The following is an 18,442-nucleotide window of genomic DNA, read 5'->3' on the forward strand; positions in this document are numbered from 1 at the left end:
CAAGCAGTATAATATATTAGAATTTAATGAAGGATGCTATCTAGCAGAAACCTAGTACACGCATCACCATGTAACAAAAGACCACTAAAGGCATCTGCACCTGACCTGGCAACAAGACAAAGCTTCTGCAAGGCAGGGCCAGTAGTTTATGGAGGGCAAGCAATCCTGACTCAGAACATTCAAATGGAAATGAACACGGAGTAAGAAGTAAAGCCTCAGCAGCTGCAGAAGGTGATTTTCTAGGAAGAACATCTTGATTAACACTTTAAAAGAATTTTGTATTGCCATGACAAACTGGCAAAATAGTTTTATGTATTTTACACACACACTCACACACGCAGTGAAACTAAGACACAAAGAGAGCCTGCTCACAAATATTTAATAATAATCATTGCTCTTGAAGAGAAAGACTCAGTTTACTACTTTTTTCTAAATCAATTCTGTAAGTTAATGCCACCCACACAGATTTCAAGAAGATATGCCTAACATGAAACAAGAAAAATTTGAAAAAATATTTAAGAAAACCTTATCCCACCAAACTATAATCAGAGCATGTTGCATTATTAAAACACCAAAAATAGCTCAATAAAAATTTAGCATACAATGAAACAGCATTCTGCTCAATGACAAAGTAAGTGGGTCTTCAATTCAAGATTTCTGAACAAATGACTGAACTAAAAACATTTCTACACCTTGTCTTCATTGCAGTGATAAATTATAGTTGACGATTTAGCCATTAATCACTCACACAGGTAGACACACACACACACACACACACACACACACACACACAATCAGGATAAACAGCTTAGAGAATGGAGGACTTACTTTATAACTTAAGATAAGACATAAAACATTATCAACTTGACCATATATGAAAAATGTAAAATGCCTAGGATTTATAAAACAATGCCAGAAAGTCAGAAACATATAACTACCTGGAGGTAACAAAGACCAATGTTTAGGTTGCATAAATACTCAACAAAAGTTGAGGCATCGTGACACACACCTTTAATCTCAGCTCTTAGAAGGCAGAGGCAGATGGATCTTTGTGAGTTCTAGGACAACCTGGTCTACATAGTTAATTCCAGGCCAGCTAGAGCTATACAGTGAAACCTTGTCTTAAAAAAACCAAAGCAAAAACCTTTCAACAAATCTATGATAAAAAGACAAATGATGCAATAGATAGAACACACAAATATCAATTCTAACATAAAAACAAAATCAGAGTTTTTATTCTATTAATGCAAGTGGTAAAGACATGATTCTGAATACGCCTCATGGTATGAAATAGCAGGTACAATATAATCACTTTGGAAGTCACATGGAAAAATCTCTTCAAATTAAAAATGCTAATCCCCTGGCTCACCAGTTCAAACCCTTAGCATATGCTACACAGAGATCCTTAACCCAGAGACCTAAGCAACATGATGCTTGCTTACTTCAGCACGGTTTGTAGTTACTGTGTGTGTGTGTTAGGGTTGGGGGTGGCAGAGGAAAATTCCCTAATTTTGGGCAGATGATAGGCAAAGTAGATAATAAAACATATGATGTGCAAGTGATGACATTTCAAGTTATAAACTTTTCTTTAAGTAAAAAACAAAACAGAAAACAAAAAAATAAAACCTCTACATTTCATGTTCTATGTCTATTTACTGGGATCAAACACTGTTGCCAAAAACAAATCCATCTGATATTTTTATAAGTAAAATGTAGTCATATACAACACACATTAAATTTCAAAAGTAAAGACTAAAGTTCAAAAATATAGAAGTATGCGGAAACTGATTACATTTTAAGAAAAATATGTACACAAAAATACTTTGTATTTTTTTCTTCTCTCCCTTGATGGTAAATGTCTAAGGTTTTGGAAGGTTATTGACAAAACATACTGTCTAAAGACACTGCTAGTAAAAATGACAACAGATCAAGTTTGCACTTTCACCTGAAAAAGGTAAGAAAATTTAGTTCATGATTTGTATAAGAAAAAAGAATTCCCGTGTTGCTAAATCATCAGTCCATAAAAAAGAGAATGATGACAAGGGCTGTCAGCAGTTTCTTCTCAAATAAACATGTCAGAGAAGGAGGAAAAGCCGCGAAAGACAGCCTCGTTGGAGCTTGGAATCTCCCTGTACAGGCACCTGCTGCACCTCTTCCTGGAGCACCTGCGTAGAGCAAGCCCCTCTCACGTTTCGAGCTAACAAAAACTTGTTTAGAAAGGAGGCAACAGAGAAAGCTCTAGACCCTGTGCTACAAAGCTAGACACGCCACAGGTCCCAGACAACCTTACTTATAACACAGTCGGGCTGTACCACAGGTACCAGATATGAAGCACAGCCCCAAGAATCGACAGTCTACCCTTCATCAAATGACACCCAGAAAAGAAACACTCGTTTTTCTAAGATAACAAAAACATTTTAGAACTATATTATAGATCTGTTTTACCTGACAATGTCAACTTAATTCAGCAAAACTTCATACTAAATAGACACTATTATATGTAACACATTGAAAAAATACAAACTGGCAATAATTTAAAAAGCCTCGTCTATGTGAGTAGTGTGAAGAACTCAAGTGGCTTTAGATTCCTAGGTGTTCAGAGCAACAGGAAGGTGTAATTTTACACCCAGAAAGTTCTGCTTTTCAGATACAGAACCATGCTGGTGAAGCAGCGCCAGCAGCCTCCACGCTGAGCGCGGATGAAGACAAGCTCAGCAGTCCATTTCACATGCAGCTGTGAGTGCTGCAATCACTGAGGTTTATTTCTCACAGCAGAGCACTTTTGATATAATTTAAAACACACATGCTCTGATTGAAGAGTGACTGTAAGTGAGTCCAGTCTTCTTCTACCTGGGATGACAACTTCTCCAGCTCTTCCAACAGCACCGCCTCTGAAGGAAGCATCTTGAGGTGTAACTGGAAAGAAAAGCAAGATGCTTAAGGTTAAGTTGGATGTTTTACTTAAGAGTACCAAAAATCCTGATTTTTTCTAACCAAGGAACCTACGGAAATAGTATCTAAATATTTCTTTCTTAAATGGTGGTTTCTTGTCTCTAATTTCCTGTTGTTCCAAACTATTTTTTAATTTGAACTTTTTTTTATACCACGAGCTCTCTTAAAAGAACTGATATGACTTCATTTTTCCACAGCACAAACCCCAGCTATCAGGCTGTGTGGGCTTCCAGTTTCCTTCCTCTTCACACCACTGATGAGGGTCATCTACTTTATTTTTAAAGGCTTATGCAAAATTGGTAGGGACTAACATTTGGTAAACACAGGAAAACCTATAGAGCCCATCTGAAATTTCTTTAAAAAAAAAAGCTATCTGGTACTACCTAAATATTCACCTTTTATATAAATGTAAAATCCTTGCATCTTCAGCACGTTATACCACCACAATGGACCCCCAAAGCATATCTCTATTTCATTCATCAAAAAGCAAGTTGTGCCAAATTAACTGAAACTGATGGAAGGGAATATTTTGATTTCAGCAGCAGACAAAAATGAACAAACAAAAGAACCTGGCTTTCTCTTACAATCACAGAAAACTTACACAGATGACAAATATGGATAAAGCCAAAATTATGCTATCAAGTAATAACAAAAACAAAGACTACAAGTGCATATCCCAACTACTCCAGGGTGGCAGACAGATCCAGACAGCTGTTGTCCAGTTATAGAGAGAGAGCAGAGTAGTCATCAGCCACGTGGTGAGTGGCTGCCTATTGACACCGGATGCAGAGCATGCCCATCTCTGCAGAACACGGCTTAATAACACTGCTACAAAGGAAGGAAAGGATCTGACATCTCACTCACCTTCAGAAACAACGCAAGGTATGCCTGGGCTAACTCAAAATCACGCTTTCTGTTCAGCATCATCCCGATCATTCTCAAAAAGCCCTGCATGACTTCTACCGACCCACCATCATCAGGAGACAGGTTTCGCAGCTCTGCTTCAATTCCTGATGGGCCTAATTCCTTCAGAAGGTTAAGAGCAGCTTCATCTGCATTATTGTAAAAAGAATCTAGTTATTTCTTACAATTAAAGAAAGCTAGGATCTTCCTTCATACCCCAAGCAATATATATGTAAATGGTGCCAGACTTTCTGTGCATTGCATAATTATGAACCCAAGGTCAATGAAACAGCAAAAATTTCAATAGTAGTAAAATTACTAGAAGTCTTTAAAGTTTTGTACGGTCAGGAATTCAATCTTTGTTTCTGCTCTTAAAAAAGCCTAATGCTTCACTTCATTAACCACATGAATCAATTAGAAACAAAAAAAAATTTAACATGAGGTCATATACTGCACAATTAGTAATGGTTACTGCCAGGATAGGATGAGGTGGGCGGATTCCCTTTACTATCCCTGGGCTGTGAAGAAATATCAACAATACAGAAACACGTAAGGGGAGGACTCCTGACCCCATTCTATCAACCTCAAGGCTCCTCTAGACGACAGCATTGCTGTTTACTCTGCATCCCATGAAAACACACTCAACACAACCAACTTCATCAGGGCCTTGCTACTGCAGTGGCAATGGTTGTTTCAGCTTTTGAACCGTGATAAGTCTGATCAATCTTGTTTTATGTTCTTTAGCATAGCTTAAACAATTGTGTGCATTCTTCATTCTGCAATAATCAGGAAGCCATCAGGACCATTCTCTGACTTTTGTCCACATGGACTTAAATGATACTGGTATGAATCGCCAGCATTCCGACATCAAACAGAAGATGAGCCAAATTTCTTAGGAGAGTGACAGTTTTTAAAAAATGCTTATATTTACTATTAGCTACACAATAATCTAAAAAGTTTAAATAGAACTAAATTAAATATTTATTTTCTTTTTCTTTTAAAATTGCATATAAAATCACCTAAATATCTATATAAATATAGGTATTACAATAAACACAAAATTACCTAAAATACCTGTCTTTGCTATATTAAGAACCACAGGACTAAGCAGATTCTCAAACGAAAACAAGGAGCTTGAGGCTCCTGATGTAAACTCTGTAGATGAAAACTGAAAGCCACACGCTAAATGCTGTCAGTAAGTTCTCCATCTCCACAGCATCTGAACTTCCATCCAGAAGGCTGGGGGAGTCTCAGTCCATTCACCTTTCCCATCGTCTGAACTTAGTACTGCTCAATCACCGTAATTGATGTAGATTAGAGCAAATTTTCAATATGTTTAGCTTTTATTTACTATAAACTGTTCATTTTTTCTCTCTGATAAACTAAAATAAAAATGAAGAAACTTGTGGAAATATTTTATGTTAACTTACATTGATTATTTAGCAATCCTTCTTCAAGTTTCAGGTAGAAATTTGATTTCTGAGCCAAAATCCCAAGGTTTACCACTTTAGACTTAAATAAAAACAAATACACATTATTTAAAGACCATAAATATTACTCAAAACATAGCTTATAATTTAAAATGATTATTAATTTATTCTGTGGCACTGGGAGCTACAAAAAGTGACAGACACAGACACCCCACAAACTTAGAACACTGATCTGGCTCCTACCTGCTGGGGGTCCCCATTCTGCTCAGGCACGGCAAACCTGGGTACAAGTCCAGGAACTGTTGGGATGAAAAACGGTGCTGACTGGGGCACTTTGGGTGGTTCTTTTGGTTTATTCTTTTTCTATGAAGAGAAAAATGAAGAGATAAAAGACTAGTAGTGTTAACCCTATTAATAGTTCTGAATGTCTAGTATAAATGAAATTTAAAACAAACATCACAGTGAAGAGTAGGAAGGTTGAGAAAGACCTATCTGACAATGCTGCAGCCATCCCTTCCCCCAGCCCCAGTGACAAGTGCTGCACAGGAGCACTAAGACAAGGTTCACCTTCACAAGATGAACTGTTACCCTCAGTATCTCTTAGCGAAACAAAATATGAACAACTTAACAAAATGGCTTGTCTCCAGAAGGAAACTCAGAAACAGAAGCGCAGACAGCCCCATCAGAAATAATTTGCTAAGATTTTGGAGAAATAGGACCCTAATTATTTCTTTTGTTTTTTGAGACAGAGTTTCTTTGTGTGACAACCGGCTATTCTAAAACTCCTTCTGTATCCCAGGCTGGCCTTGAACTCAGAGATGGCCCTGCCTCAACCTGAGTGCTGGGATTAAAGGCGTGTGCCCCTACCACCTAGAGAACTGAATTCTTTTATTCTGTTAGGATTTTAACTTTTGTTTAGTACTTTTTGTTTGTTGTTTGTTTTATTTTTTGGAGACAGGATTTCTCTGTGTAGCCCTGTCCACCCTGGAACTAGCCCTGTAGACCAGGCTGACCTTGAACTCAGAGGTCCAAGCGCCTCTGCCTCCCAAGTGCTGGGATTAAAGATGTGCACCACCACTGTCTGGTTCATTTCCAGTTTTTAAATGTGGCAGCTAATTTATGTTTTAGTGGGAGGTATTTTGTTTTGCTGTTTGAGGTTTTTTTGTTTAGTACTTATAAAAAGAAAATACTATTGCTATTTAATGATGTAAAATTCCACTGAAATTTCTGAATTTGTTTTATGTAAAATTTTTATTTAAGTATGTGCATGTGTGTGTGTGGGGGGGGGGGTGCACTTGAGTACAGTGACCACAGGCAGAAGAGGATAACAGATGCCCCGAAGCTGGAGTTACAGGTGGTTTTGAGTCACCCAATGTGGGTGCTGAGGACTGAACTCAGGTCCTCTGTAAAGCAGTACCTGCTCTTAACCATGGAGCCATCTCTCCAGGTAGAAAAATATTTCTTACAGCTGCCCTGTCCTCAGGGATAAATTGGCTCACTTGGTTTTCACCACAACTTATCATCATACATTTATGAACTCACCTGCTGACCCTGATACAGTACAGAAAGCTCTGAAAGTCTACTTAGCAGCAGAAAGGATATGGAACAATAAAAGGTTAATTGTGTCTGAGTAGTAATAATAAAAACCCTAGTATAATTTTCTTAAACACAGCAGTAAGACACACATTTACAGACTGTGTCTGCTACTACATCATCCAAACACCTGCAGTGCGCTTACAGTGGACATAGAGAGGGGCCTCTGAGACAGCACCCATGAAACACCGTTTGATTAAACAGCAGTGCCTTGACTATCATTTTCCTCGACTCTCAAAGCAGGACATGCTCAGGGAGTAGACTGGGACACAGTACCAAGAAGACTACAACGTTACCTTGATAACATCAAGATTCAGAAGGTTTTTCCAGCGTGACTCAGGGAGAAGCGACAGAGTCACCAGTTGCTCACTCAGCTGCTGTGGAGAGTCATACTCTATCATCTCATCGCTCGGCTCAGTCTGCTCTTCCAGCACCTCCACACCTGAAGACACATGTTCAGGGAAGACAATCAGAGAACCTAACTCAGTCCACATTCATTTCTATTTTACCACATTCAATCAATATAGCTTTGTAAACTCTTTTCGCCTACTTTCCTTTCTCACTCCCCATTTTCTTTATTTCCTCCTATTAAGTATAATTCCCATCAGTAGACTTCAAATCCTTTTACACTAGCATATTAATTTTTATCTTAAAGACATATCATCAGTTATAGCTTTATATAAATTGAAGTCATTCAACATATTTTAATCAGTTAAAAAACTGAATGCATTAAATTTTGATTTCTTTGCAGCAATAACCTAATAAATTATTAGGTTATTATATTAATAGATTATTAGGTTATTAGGTTAGCATAACAAAAATTATTTTGTTATCCTGTGATTACCTTGGGTTTGGCAAGTCCCAGGAAGCATCACTACCAAAGGGACGTAATCTGGAGGAAGTGGTCGTAAGGAGACAACTGAATAGAGGGAAATATTCGACCTGAGCAAGCAAAAGCAGGCATTTTATAGTAGCAGCATCACTCAGAAACATCACCTCCAGAGAACCTGAATATTGGTAACGATCTCTAGCTTGAATTTGGCCACAGACTACAATTATTAACTAGTTAACACCTCAAAGACAGACTATTAATTTGAAAATGTTATCATAAAAAAGCTGTATAAAGGGGCTGGAGAGATGGCTCAGTGGTTAAGTGCACTGGCTTCTCTTTCAGAGGTCCTGAGTTCCATTCCCAGCATGCATATGGTGGCTCACAGCCATCTATAGTCAGATTTGATGCCTTCTTCTGGCTTAAAGGTGTCCATACAATAGAGCACTCATATACATAAAATAAATCCTTAAATTTCAAACTTTCTGTCTTTTAAAAAATGTGCAAAAACATTAATGGGGGCTGGAGACAGCACAGCAGTTAAGAGTACTGGCTGCTCTTCAGGAGGATTTGGATCAAGTCCAGCACCACTATGATTGTTTTACAACTGCCTGGAACTCCAGTTCCAGCAGATCCATGCCCTCTCTGGCCTCTGTGGGCACTGCATGCATGCAGTGCATAGACAAACATGCTGCCCAAGCACATAAACACATTAAATAAAATAAATCTCTGATTTTTTGAAGTCTCTGATTTTTTGATACAGGATCTTACCATGCACCCTTGGGTAACTTGGAACCCATTATGTATAGAGCTGGTCTTGAACTCAGAGATCTGCCTGCCTCTAGTCTAGAGTGCTGAGATTAACATCTGCACAACCAGGCCCGAGTCTCTGTTTTGAACACAGTACAGAAACTTGCTGACGAGAGACTAGCAGTTTTAGACAGCACTTTTATAAGATAAACTAACTTCCATATAGCATTTGACAAATATCAATATTTACTCAGAAAAAAAAAAGCATGACAAAGAGAAAGATTGAGAAAGTGAGTTAAAATGAATATCCTAATTATATTCTTGGGGGGCTTAGACAGTCATCAGGTGGCCTTTTCTAAAATAGCTAAGTAGTAATATTTCTGTTATGCATTTGCAAAGCAGCCCTAGGTGAGTGTTCAGGATAGAAACACCTGTACCAAAGTAGGGGCAGATTTCCTTACACTTTTGATATGAATCTCAATGGAAAACAAAAGCTGGGAAGTCAGATCCAAAGTCCTATCACCAGCCATACTCTATGGGGAAGCACCACAGGCCCCCAATGGCTACTAATCGATTAAGTGCTCATGCTTCCCTGATTCCAGATGACACATTTTGCTTTTTAAGACGGCCAAAATGATAAATCAAATTACTTTTTCCCTTTAAAATTGGAACATATTTTATAATTAGAATTAGAAAAGAATGATAAGGTAGAATACCCATGTACTCCCAACACTCAACAAACCGAGACAGGAGGATTACAAACTTAAGATCCGCATGCAATAAATACGCAAGTTTCAGGACAGCTAAAAGAATGGAGTGTATAAACTCAGGAAAGAAATAAAATTTTTCTAGTTGCATGTAATGAGACTCCATCTTAGGAAGAATTCTGCTCACATGTGCGCCTTACTTTATAAAGCATACTGAAATTCAGAAGCGATAGCAAAGGTCAGTGACAGAGGGTCAAGTCCTAACGGGAACTTCCTTTCCTAATCTCTGAAATTCACTATGTCCTTTAGCAAATAAAAGACCAATTTAATATCAGATAAAAATTACGTAACTTAGAATATGCTTGAACAAAGCCCTCTAAATTACCAAGCATCAGTAGTAGATCCCTGGTAGACTACTTAGTCTGCGTAACAGTTCCGCTGTAGAAAAACAAACTAGATGGCAATTTTAGCAAACACTGATTTTGACCACTGTCATTTTCTTGCCCCTCCCCAAAATAAAAGATATGTATGAAAGAACTCACCACAGGTAAATTCCAAGGTGATCCACATGGGAAGTTGCTAGAAAGTCTCCAGTTGGGGACATAGTAACATTGAGAGGAGCCGAGTCCAACAAGAAGCAGTCGATAAGGCTACAAAAAGAAGTTTAAGTATTTAACTTCTATTTGGAGTAGTTTTTTTTTTTTTTTAAGGAGGGGGTACTTTTTACTAAAAGAACAAGCAACAAAAGCTGGAGGAAAAGTATTTTAATTTTTACATCTCCTGCTCCTGTATTTTGTGCTTACAGGTATCCTGATCTGAGTACTTGATGTAATCTTTACAGTCCTGTGAGACACAAGCATCTTTATCTATAGATCAGAAAACCAAGTCTCAGTGAGATTTAAAAACCTGTTTAAGATAGAAAGCAACTGACCTAGATTTGTGCCCAAGCAGACTGCACTTTTAACCACACAATTACTGGTAAAACCGTAATTGTAATTAAAGATTTACAAGCAGTGTATGGGACACACCGTAAGCACTGCAATTGTAAACGACAGCTCTTCAGGGAAGACATTAAGTGACAAACCCAAAATGAGTCAAAACAAAACGCCTACAATTAGGAATTCTGGAAACTAAAAAAGGTAAAAGTGTGTGTTCAAGATCATCACTGTTACACAGGGCAGAGAACTCTGATAGCTCTTTGGGCTGACGAGGGACGGGGACTTGATTGGGGGAGGGGGGGAAATGGGAGGCGGTGGTGGGGAAGAGACAGAAATATTTAATAAATAAATAAATTAATTAAAAAAAAGATCATCACTGTTGGCCAATTTTCTGTTATAAGAAAAGAGAAGCAATAAGCAGTATGGCTTCTGATTAAATCTGCATGGGAAACTCACAAGAAACACTTGTGTTAGGGAACTTAAGACAAGAGAGCAAAGTATTCAGCCACTTCAAAGTCAGTGATGATTAGATGTCAAATTATTTATTTTAATTCATGTAATCTAAACAACTCAGAGCAGAAAATATTATCCCAGTATATAAACAAAGTATTTCCTCATTTTGTCATTTCTCCTTTGTCTTGATGCATAGCAGAGGTTTAAGTATGTAGGGGTGAAACTTCCTACCATGTTTTAATTAGTTCAGAGAATTAACTGCTTGAGCAAACTTGCTCTACTTGAGAATTCAATTTTGTCAATTCATTGTGCAACCTCATTTCTACAGCTGTGGTGTGTGGGTAGACTGACCTTCCACAATGTGAAAGCACCAAATTGAGGAAGGCAGTTTCCACAGACACAGCATATTTTCTCCAGTCACCTAAGCGCGTAAAACCTCAACGTGCAAGCCTAATCCCAGACCAAAGTCTCTAGCAATCCTAGAAAATGAGGAGTTCCTGGGATGTCATTCCTCCTGATGGAACAGTCCCATTCAGAGGGATCTAATTTGTTAACATCAGAACCTTGCATATAAGAAGTAACATTAAGTTATTTCTATTGCTCCAGAAAGCTGAGCTAGCATTAGTATGTTCTATTGCTGAAGAGATGGAATCACTTTCCACAGGAATCTTCACTAAGAACAAATGAATGGTTCTGCCTTAATAGAAATGGAAAAATAGTGTTGTCTTCCAACTTGTTTCATGGTAAAATTCCACAGAACATAAAGCTGAGGAAGTAGACAAAACAAAATGCAAATTACTGCTAAAAAACCATTTTATGTTATTTCTGACTGCCTAAAGAGGTCAGCCTGAATGTCCAGTAGATTGGGAACCAGAATAAAACAAAGTAGTAGTGCCCGCATTAGCTGACTGACGTAACTTTAGGGATTATGAATTGACTTACATTTGCAATTAGTGAGGCCAAAATGTGCTTTAAAGAGGACTAATTCGAGATGAACACACTGCAGGGTACTGCATTCAAATAATTACTCATATATCACCTCACGTTTTTGGCTACATAACAAATACACTTTATTTTTAATTGAGGATACTTATTTTTACTTTATGTGTAGGAATGTTTTGACTGAATGTATAATATTTATTTCATATCATGAAGTGCCTGCCAGGTCAGTAGACAATGTTGCAGTCCTGGAACTGGAGTTACAAACAGTTGTAAATTACCACGTGGTTGCTAGGAACCAAAACTAGGTCCTCTACAAGAACAGCAAGAGCTCTCAACTGCTTGGCTATTCTCCAGCTGAGCGTAGCTACTCTTCAAATACGTACCATGCTATATAAGCGATGCAAGTGTTTAATGAAGGAAGAACAAGGAACCTGCAAAGACTGCTGTTCTGGTATATTTTTAAAAGGGGGAATCTAAGCAAACGGTAGCTTCCCAGGGGTCTACAATAAGGCACTAACCCTTCTCTATTACGTGTCTCCTACAATAAGACAAAGACGACTGCCTGAACAGGGCTGATATGAAAGGGCTCGTCCTGTGCCTATTGCCTTGCTCATCCACTTACAGTATAACCCACCTTGAGCAAACTACTGAATCTCTTCAAGTCTCCTTTTCCTAACTTGTCCAACAGACCTAATAATAACAATAGTACCATGTTTATTAAGATACTAAAAAGTAGGAGTGTAAGAAGTACCCAATAACGATGCAAATGCCAGCTTAGTTGATACTAAACAGCATTTGCTGTTTGATATCACCTTTCAAGTTATTTGTTCCACTTCAAATTTTAGACAAAGAATTTTTTTTCCTTTTAATAAAAATATACCTTTGTCAAATTGGTGATTTCATTTTCTTCTAACAATTCAATGTCTTGTTTCTTGCTTCTGCATTAACCTTAAATAGCTTTCCTCTAAAACATACATACTTAAAAAGTTGAAAACCTACTAGATTTAAATCTACTCAACTAAATAAAATTAAAAAAAAAAGTCTGGCAAAAGGGCTTTAAATGCTACTTTTAGATCCTAGTTTTCCATTCCAAAGATAAACTTGCTACCAAAAAAGTCACCGTTCTTACTTTAATTCCAATTCTATGATACCTATTTTTGGAAAATTCCATCAGATCAGGAGGTAATAGACTACCACTATTTCTAAGTATCTTCAGACTTCTTCAGTTCTCAAGCTGAATCTAAATACATCTTGCTTCCCTCTGCAGCAAGTGAAAAAGTGACACACCTGTGGACAAAAGTCCCTAGTGATGACAGCTGGACTCACTCTAATCAGATGCAGATGCTGGAAGGTGGGTGTGCCTTCTGCCTATAGCAAAGTTACAGGGAAATGAGAAATATGGGTTTTTCCTTTCTAAAGGTCAGACTGCTTTCACATTTGAAGCTAACCAATTCCTGAGAATGTGCTGGATTAGCAGTGAGTTTCACTCATGATTTCTGACAGTGCCATTTTACTGAGAACAAGAGGGAAAAACAATATCCAGGAAAGCATGTTTTTTACCTTTTAATTAAATTCAGTATGAACAACAGCAAAAATCCTCAAAATAAAATTTGGGCTCTATTTTAGAGTGCCAAGACCACATGGATTTTCTCAAGATTTACACACACCACTTCTGTCTCTCTATTCTTCAGGAATGACTAAGAGATTCGTGTTTACCTTGCTAATTTTTTTGTCATGCTACTGCCTGACACTTAAGAGATCAACAACACTCTATAAATAAAACAGTTCCACTACATAGCAATAAACAACAGGCAAAAGCCGCATGTTCAGACAATGACTGAGAAACCATCTGAGGGACTTAGCAATGGACTCACCACCCAGACGGAAGGTCCCAAGTCCTGACAGAACAATCCATTGCAGCGCTTATCAGCCAGCGGCCATCAGGGCTGAACGTCTTTGAACAAAACAAATACACATATGTAATGGATATAAATGTTAGCATGCATATACAGATACAAGTATATACATTAACACCTTAAAGCATACAAAACTTGAAAAGATTTTAGGCTTCATGAAATGATAAATGTGATTGTGCAAAATTTGGACTTTCAGTTTATACAAATAAAAATGTATTTCCTATATATCACTCCTCTGGGACTTATCTAAGTATTAGGTTTTTAAGTGAATCACAACAGACTTATAAAATTAACATTGTGCCAATATATACAGAACTATTTACTTACCTATTTATTTAAATAATCAATAAACATCATTATTAAAAGTAAATTTTAAAATTTATTCAAATAATCTGAGACTGTGGTTAGGAATATTCTGTAGTCTAATTTCAGCTGTAAAGATCTGTAAATAAAGCAATGTTGTTTCTTTGAAACCGTATCTACTCACCCAACTCTAGAAATTTATGTAAATCACTATGATTCTGAAGATAATGATAATTCTGTTAAAACAATGTTAATAAACTGGGCAGTGGTGGCGCACGCCTTTAATCCCAGCATTCGGGAGGCAGAGGCAGGCGGATCTCTGTGAGTTTGAGGCCAGCCTGGTCTACAAGAGCTAGCTCCAGAACAGGCTCCAAAGCTACAGATAAACCCTGCCTCGAAAAACTAAAAAAAATGTTAATAAAGAAATTCTACTTTTACTTTTAGCTTAAAATAAGGCAAAGCAAAACAAAACAACAAAAAACCTTTTCCCCTTAAGGAAACTTTTATTTCCAAGAATGAAAAAAAAAATATTTTCAAAACACACTGAGGTAATGGAATCCTGATGATATGTTAAGTATCTGTTTATAGCCATAAAAAGATGGACAAGAGTTTCTCTTTTATGTAGTGTTGAGAGTCTTATCTTAGAAATGAAAAGACTCTGAACAAAAAAATTGTAGGGTTTATGGAAGTAGATCACCCAAAAGTATATATATATCACAGGGATTATTTCTTATTACCAGATGCTACCAGAGCAAACTCAATGTTAATTTATTCATAGGCTGCAGCAACATTACTTAAATTCAAGCTTCAGGGTACAGACAGCTCAATTTAGGGAGGGGTGGAGCAGACAGTACAGGGTGGGGAAAACTGGCTCTAGATAGGCTTGTGTTACAGAAGCTAACACGTGCAATTACAAAGAAGTAAACACCTCCGAGTAGGAGAAACTACAAACACAAATGGGGAAGTAAAAGCTACAAAGGGAAGAAACAGGAAGAGAGAGCTGACAATGACAGATGTCTTTAAAATGCTACTTCATCATAACACCCCATCCTGCTTCCATCCAGACACTGGCAAAACAAAATTTGCTGAAGCCTAATTTTGACAATCTCTAAGTTGCACAATATAATTCCCTCAACCAATTTCTCCTACTTTTAAAGGATAGGCTAAGGGACTGTCAATTCTGATCTGCTATAAGTGGCATGGCTGTTAACTACTAGGCTTTATCAGCAAGTAGTTACCATTTCCCCCTCTTTTCAAATACTGGATCTGCAACTAATACTAGATGATACCATATACTAATACTAGATGATACCATATACTAATACTAGATGATACCATATACTAATACTAGATGATACCATATACTAATACTAGATGATACCATATACTAATACTAGATGATACCATATACTAATACTAGATGATACCATATACTAATACTAGATGATACCATATACTAATACTAGATGATACCATCTACTAATACTAGATGATACCATATACTAATACTAGATGATACCATATACTAATACTAGATGATACCATATACTAATACTAGATGATACCATCTACTAATACTAGATGATACCATATACTAATACTAGATGATACCATATACTAATACTAGATGATACCATATACTAATACTAGATACCATATACTAATACTAGATGATACCATATACTAATACTAGATGATACCATATACTCAAGTCAGTCTTCAGCTAACAATTTTAAAGATTAGATTATTATTTATTATTAGATAAAGTTTAGATTTATTTAAATAAGATGTACTTTAAAAGCTGCTTGTGGCCGGGCAGTGGTAGAAGATGCCTTTAATCCCCGCACTTGGGAAGCAGAGGCAGGCGGATCTCTGTGAGTTCGAGACCAGCCTGGTCTATAAGAGCTAGTTCCAGGACAGGCTCCAAAGCCACAGAGAAACCCTGTCTCGAAAAACAAAAAAAAAACCTGCTTGTGTTAACAATATCACACATCTTACTGAGAAACATAATGCAACCATCATTATATTTTTATTGAAACCTTTTGGAGCTTAGTTACATGAATTCTTCAGTACATGATGGGGGAACCCACAGAGACAGCTGACCTGAATCATGGGAGCTCATGGACTCTGGACCGACAGCTAGGGAGTCTGCATGGGATCGACCTAGGACTGCTGCATGTGTGTGACAGTTGTGTAGCTTGGACTGTTTATGGGGCTCCTGGCTTTTGGGAATCCGCTCCCCATGCTGGGTTGCCTTGTCCAGCCTTGATACAGGGGGAGGAGCTTGGTCCTGCCTCAACTTGATATGCCATGCTTTGTTGATGCCTAAGCCTGTCCCTGTCTGAATGGAGATGGAGAATGAGTGGTTATCACATCTTGCTTCCTGGGTAGCTCACTGGCATCTCCCTCGACTCTGCCCTTTTTTCTCCCTGTATTCAGTTTAGCTTTCCTGCCTAGCTATAGGCCAAGGCAGTTTTTACTATCGACCAATGTACATATATTCATAGTATACAAAAGGCTTATCCCACAGCAATAAACAGAAAAATTTAATTCATTAAAAAAAGAAAAATTCTAGAATAACCCTATATCAGAACAAATCTGTTGTTCCAGACAACCATAAATTCATTCCAAATAGAAAAAAGAAATAAATTCCCTTAGCTTATTTTAAAACCAAATGAAAAATGATAAACTTACACTCAATGGAACATTCATTCTACAAAGTCTATCTGACTTAAAGACAAAAATAAACTCTGGCAAATTTATACTTCAATTTGATAGCATCAATTTCTTGCAAAATAATAAACCATTTCCCAAAGTTTCCTTTAAATCTCCTGAGAAGTTAGCCTGGAAACTGTCATTCTGGAAACCTTAGGATGAGAATGAGAGGCTAACAACAGATTGATTACTTCAACATCTTCATCCTAGGCAGAAGGAGAAATGAGTGAGGTGACTTATAAGTTCTTTCATTTGTACCATGTCATTTATCTGGCCATGGTGTCCGGAGAACTCTCTGACAATCTTCCTTGTCTCTATGTCTAGGACAGCAATGGAGAAGTCATCCAAGGCGAGCCCCAGAATGCCACTGGGAAGACAAATGCACAAGTTTTAATAAACAAGAAAAGCATTTGAACCTGAATTTTGTTAATTAAAATATATCTTTGAGGAAGTTAAACTATATGGAGTTATCTACTAAAATGTTCCTGATTTCTTGCCACTAGCTGCTTTACTTACGAGTTTTCACTAAAAACATCAAAAGCAACCCTTTGCTATTACAAGGAAAGACTTACCTGTCCCTGTGGAGCAGCAGCATGTTTGGAGATGACTCAAGGCTCAAAGAATGGATTAAAGCCTTGCTTTTAAAGTTCCAGAATTTGAGAAGTCGTTCACTACCAGCTGTGACCGTCAGCTGGTTTAAACCATCCACTGCAACACCTCTAACAGAACCTGTGTGAGCTTTTAAACACAGCCGAGAAAGAAAAGACAGTCAGCACTGACTGGCAGTCTATGAACAATACGCTAAGAGTGACTCTTTTAGCCAAATACCTGAAGTTTCATTAATAAAACCTACACTCTTGAAATTAAACTGAATTACAAAGTAGGGAGAAAAACTCTTAATTATTAGTCTGTTTAGGCAAAAACAGCTGTTTCCATGAAAGAAAATTTAATAAAACAGTCAAAATTTTATCTAAATCAAAGAAGAAAAATAATATGTATCTACTTTCCCCCAATGGATTCATAGCTTTCTTCCCTTTGGATATCTTAACATGATGGGACTTTTGGTTTTGTTTTGGAGACAGGGCTTCTGTGTAGCCCCGGTTGTACTGGAACTCAGAGAGATCTGACTGCCTCTGCCTTCCAAGTACTGGGATTAAAGGTGTGCGCCACCCACCTGGTTTCAATATGGTGTTTATATTGTATATAACAGTAACTGCCACATAGAGTTGTAGAAACCCATCTAAACATTATTCTATTTTAATTTTTGAGACAAGGTTTCTCTGTAGCTTTGGTGCCTGTCCCAGAACTAGCTCTTGTAGACTAGGCTGGCCTCAAACTCACAGAGATCCGCCTGCCTCTGCCTCCTTAGTGCTGGGATTAAAGGTATGCGCCACCACCGCCCAGCTTAACATTATTTTAAAAAGCAGGAAAAAAATCCAATACCTTTTTCATCTCCAAAACTTCCTCGATGTATACCAGACTGCATGTTATACACATCTACAGCTCCCGAGGAGAGGCCAATTACTGCAAAGTTTCCACAGGAAGTTATATCTACTGCCTTTAGGCAAAAGAAAAAAGAGACAATTCTATATCAGTCTTAAATAAGCATGAAGAAATTATCTAAGGAAACAAAATATAACTAGTTAACTGAAATTTATAATCTTAGAAATTTCTGTAGTTAAGAGTTGATGCAAAACTGAAAACAATAAATACCTACTAAAAACCAAAAATATTTTAATCATGGCATATTAATAGAACATACATAACACTGAATAGAAAACACTGATTTATATGCAGTTTATATAAAATAAATGAATCTTAATACTTAAATACAACCGCTTTTTTTCTACATAAAAATACAAGATTATCTTGTTTGGAGTCATAGCAAAAAAAAAAAAAATCACTGAATGCCAATGCATAAATTACATGTTATTCACCCAAAAGACACACACACAAACAAATGGATGGCTTCTAAGACTTAAGTAGAAAATATTTAATTGGCGTTTACTGT

At 37.3% G+C, this 18,442-nt stretch overlaps 1 protein-coding gene across 1 annotated transcript in view; it reads right to left on the reverse strand.

Annotated features, from left to right (window-relative positions):
- Positions 1–1,213: 1,213 nt before the first annotated feature.
- LOC121453652 (WD repeat-containing protein 36) overlaps positions 1,214–18,442 on the reverse strand; it is a 37,581-nt gene continuing 20,352 nt past the window's right edge. Inside the window, exons 13-23 of the mRNA XM_041660577.1 lie at positions 17,875–17,989; positions 17,004–17,169; positions 16,690–16,798; positions 13,372–13,451; positions 9,707–9,814; positions 7,723–7,820; positions 7,175–7,320; positions 5,529–5,648; positions 5,286–5,367; positions 3,817–4,004; positions 1,214–2,916 (exon numbers count right to left, since the gene is read on the reverse strand). Of these exons, the coding sequence (XP_041516511.1) occupies positions 2,767–2,916; positions 3,817–4,004; positions 5,286–5,367; positions 5,529–5,648; positions 7,175–7,320; positions 7,723–7,820; positions 9,707–9,814; positions 13,372–13,451; positions 16,690–16,798; positions 17,004–17,169; positions 17,875–17,989 (1,362 nt within the window). The 3' untranslated portion in view covers positions 1,214–2,766. The remainder of the gene's footprint in view (positions 2,917–3,816; positions 4,005–5,285; positions 5,368–5,528; positions 5,649–7,174; positions 7,321–7,722; positions 7,821–9,706; positions 9,815–13,371; positions 13,452–16,689; positions 16,799–17,003; positions 17,170–17,874; positions 17,990–18,442) is intronic.

This window comes from Microtus oregoni, unplaced genomic scaffold (assembly GCF_018167655.1).
Source record: "Microtus oregoni isolate MIOR12 unplaced genomic scaffold, Mior012 000011F_ref0000422, whole genome shotgun sequence".
Lineage (NCBI taxonomy): Eukaryota > Metazoa > Chordata > Mammalia > Rodentia > Cricetidae > Microtus > Microtus oregoni.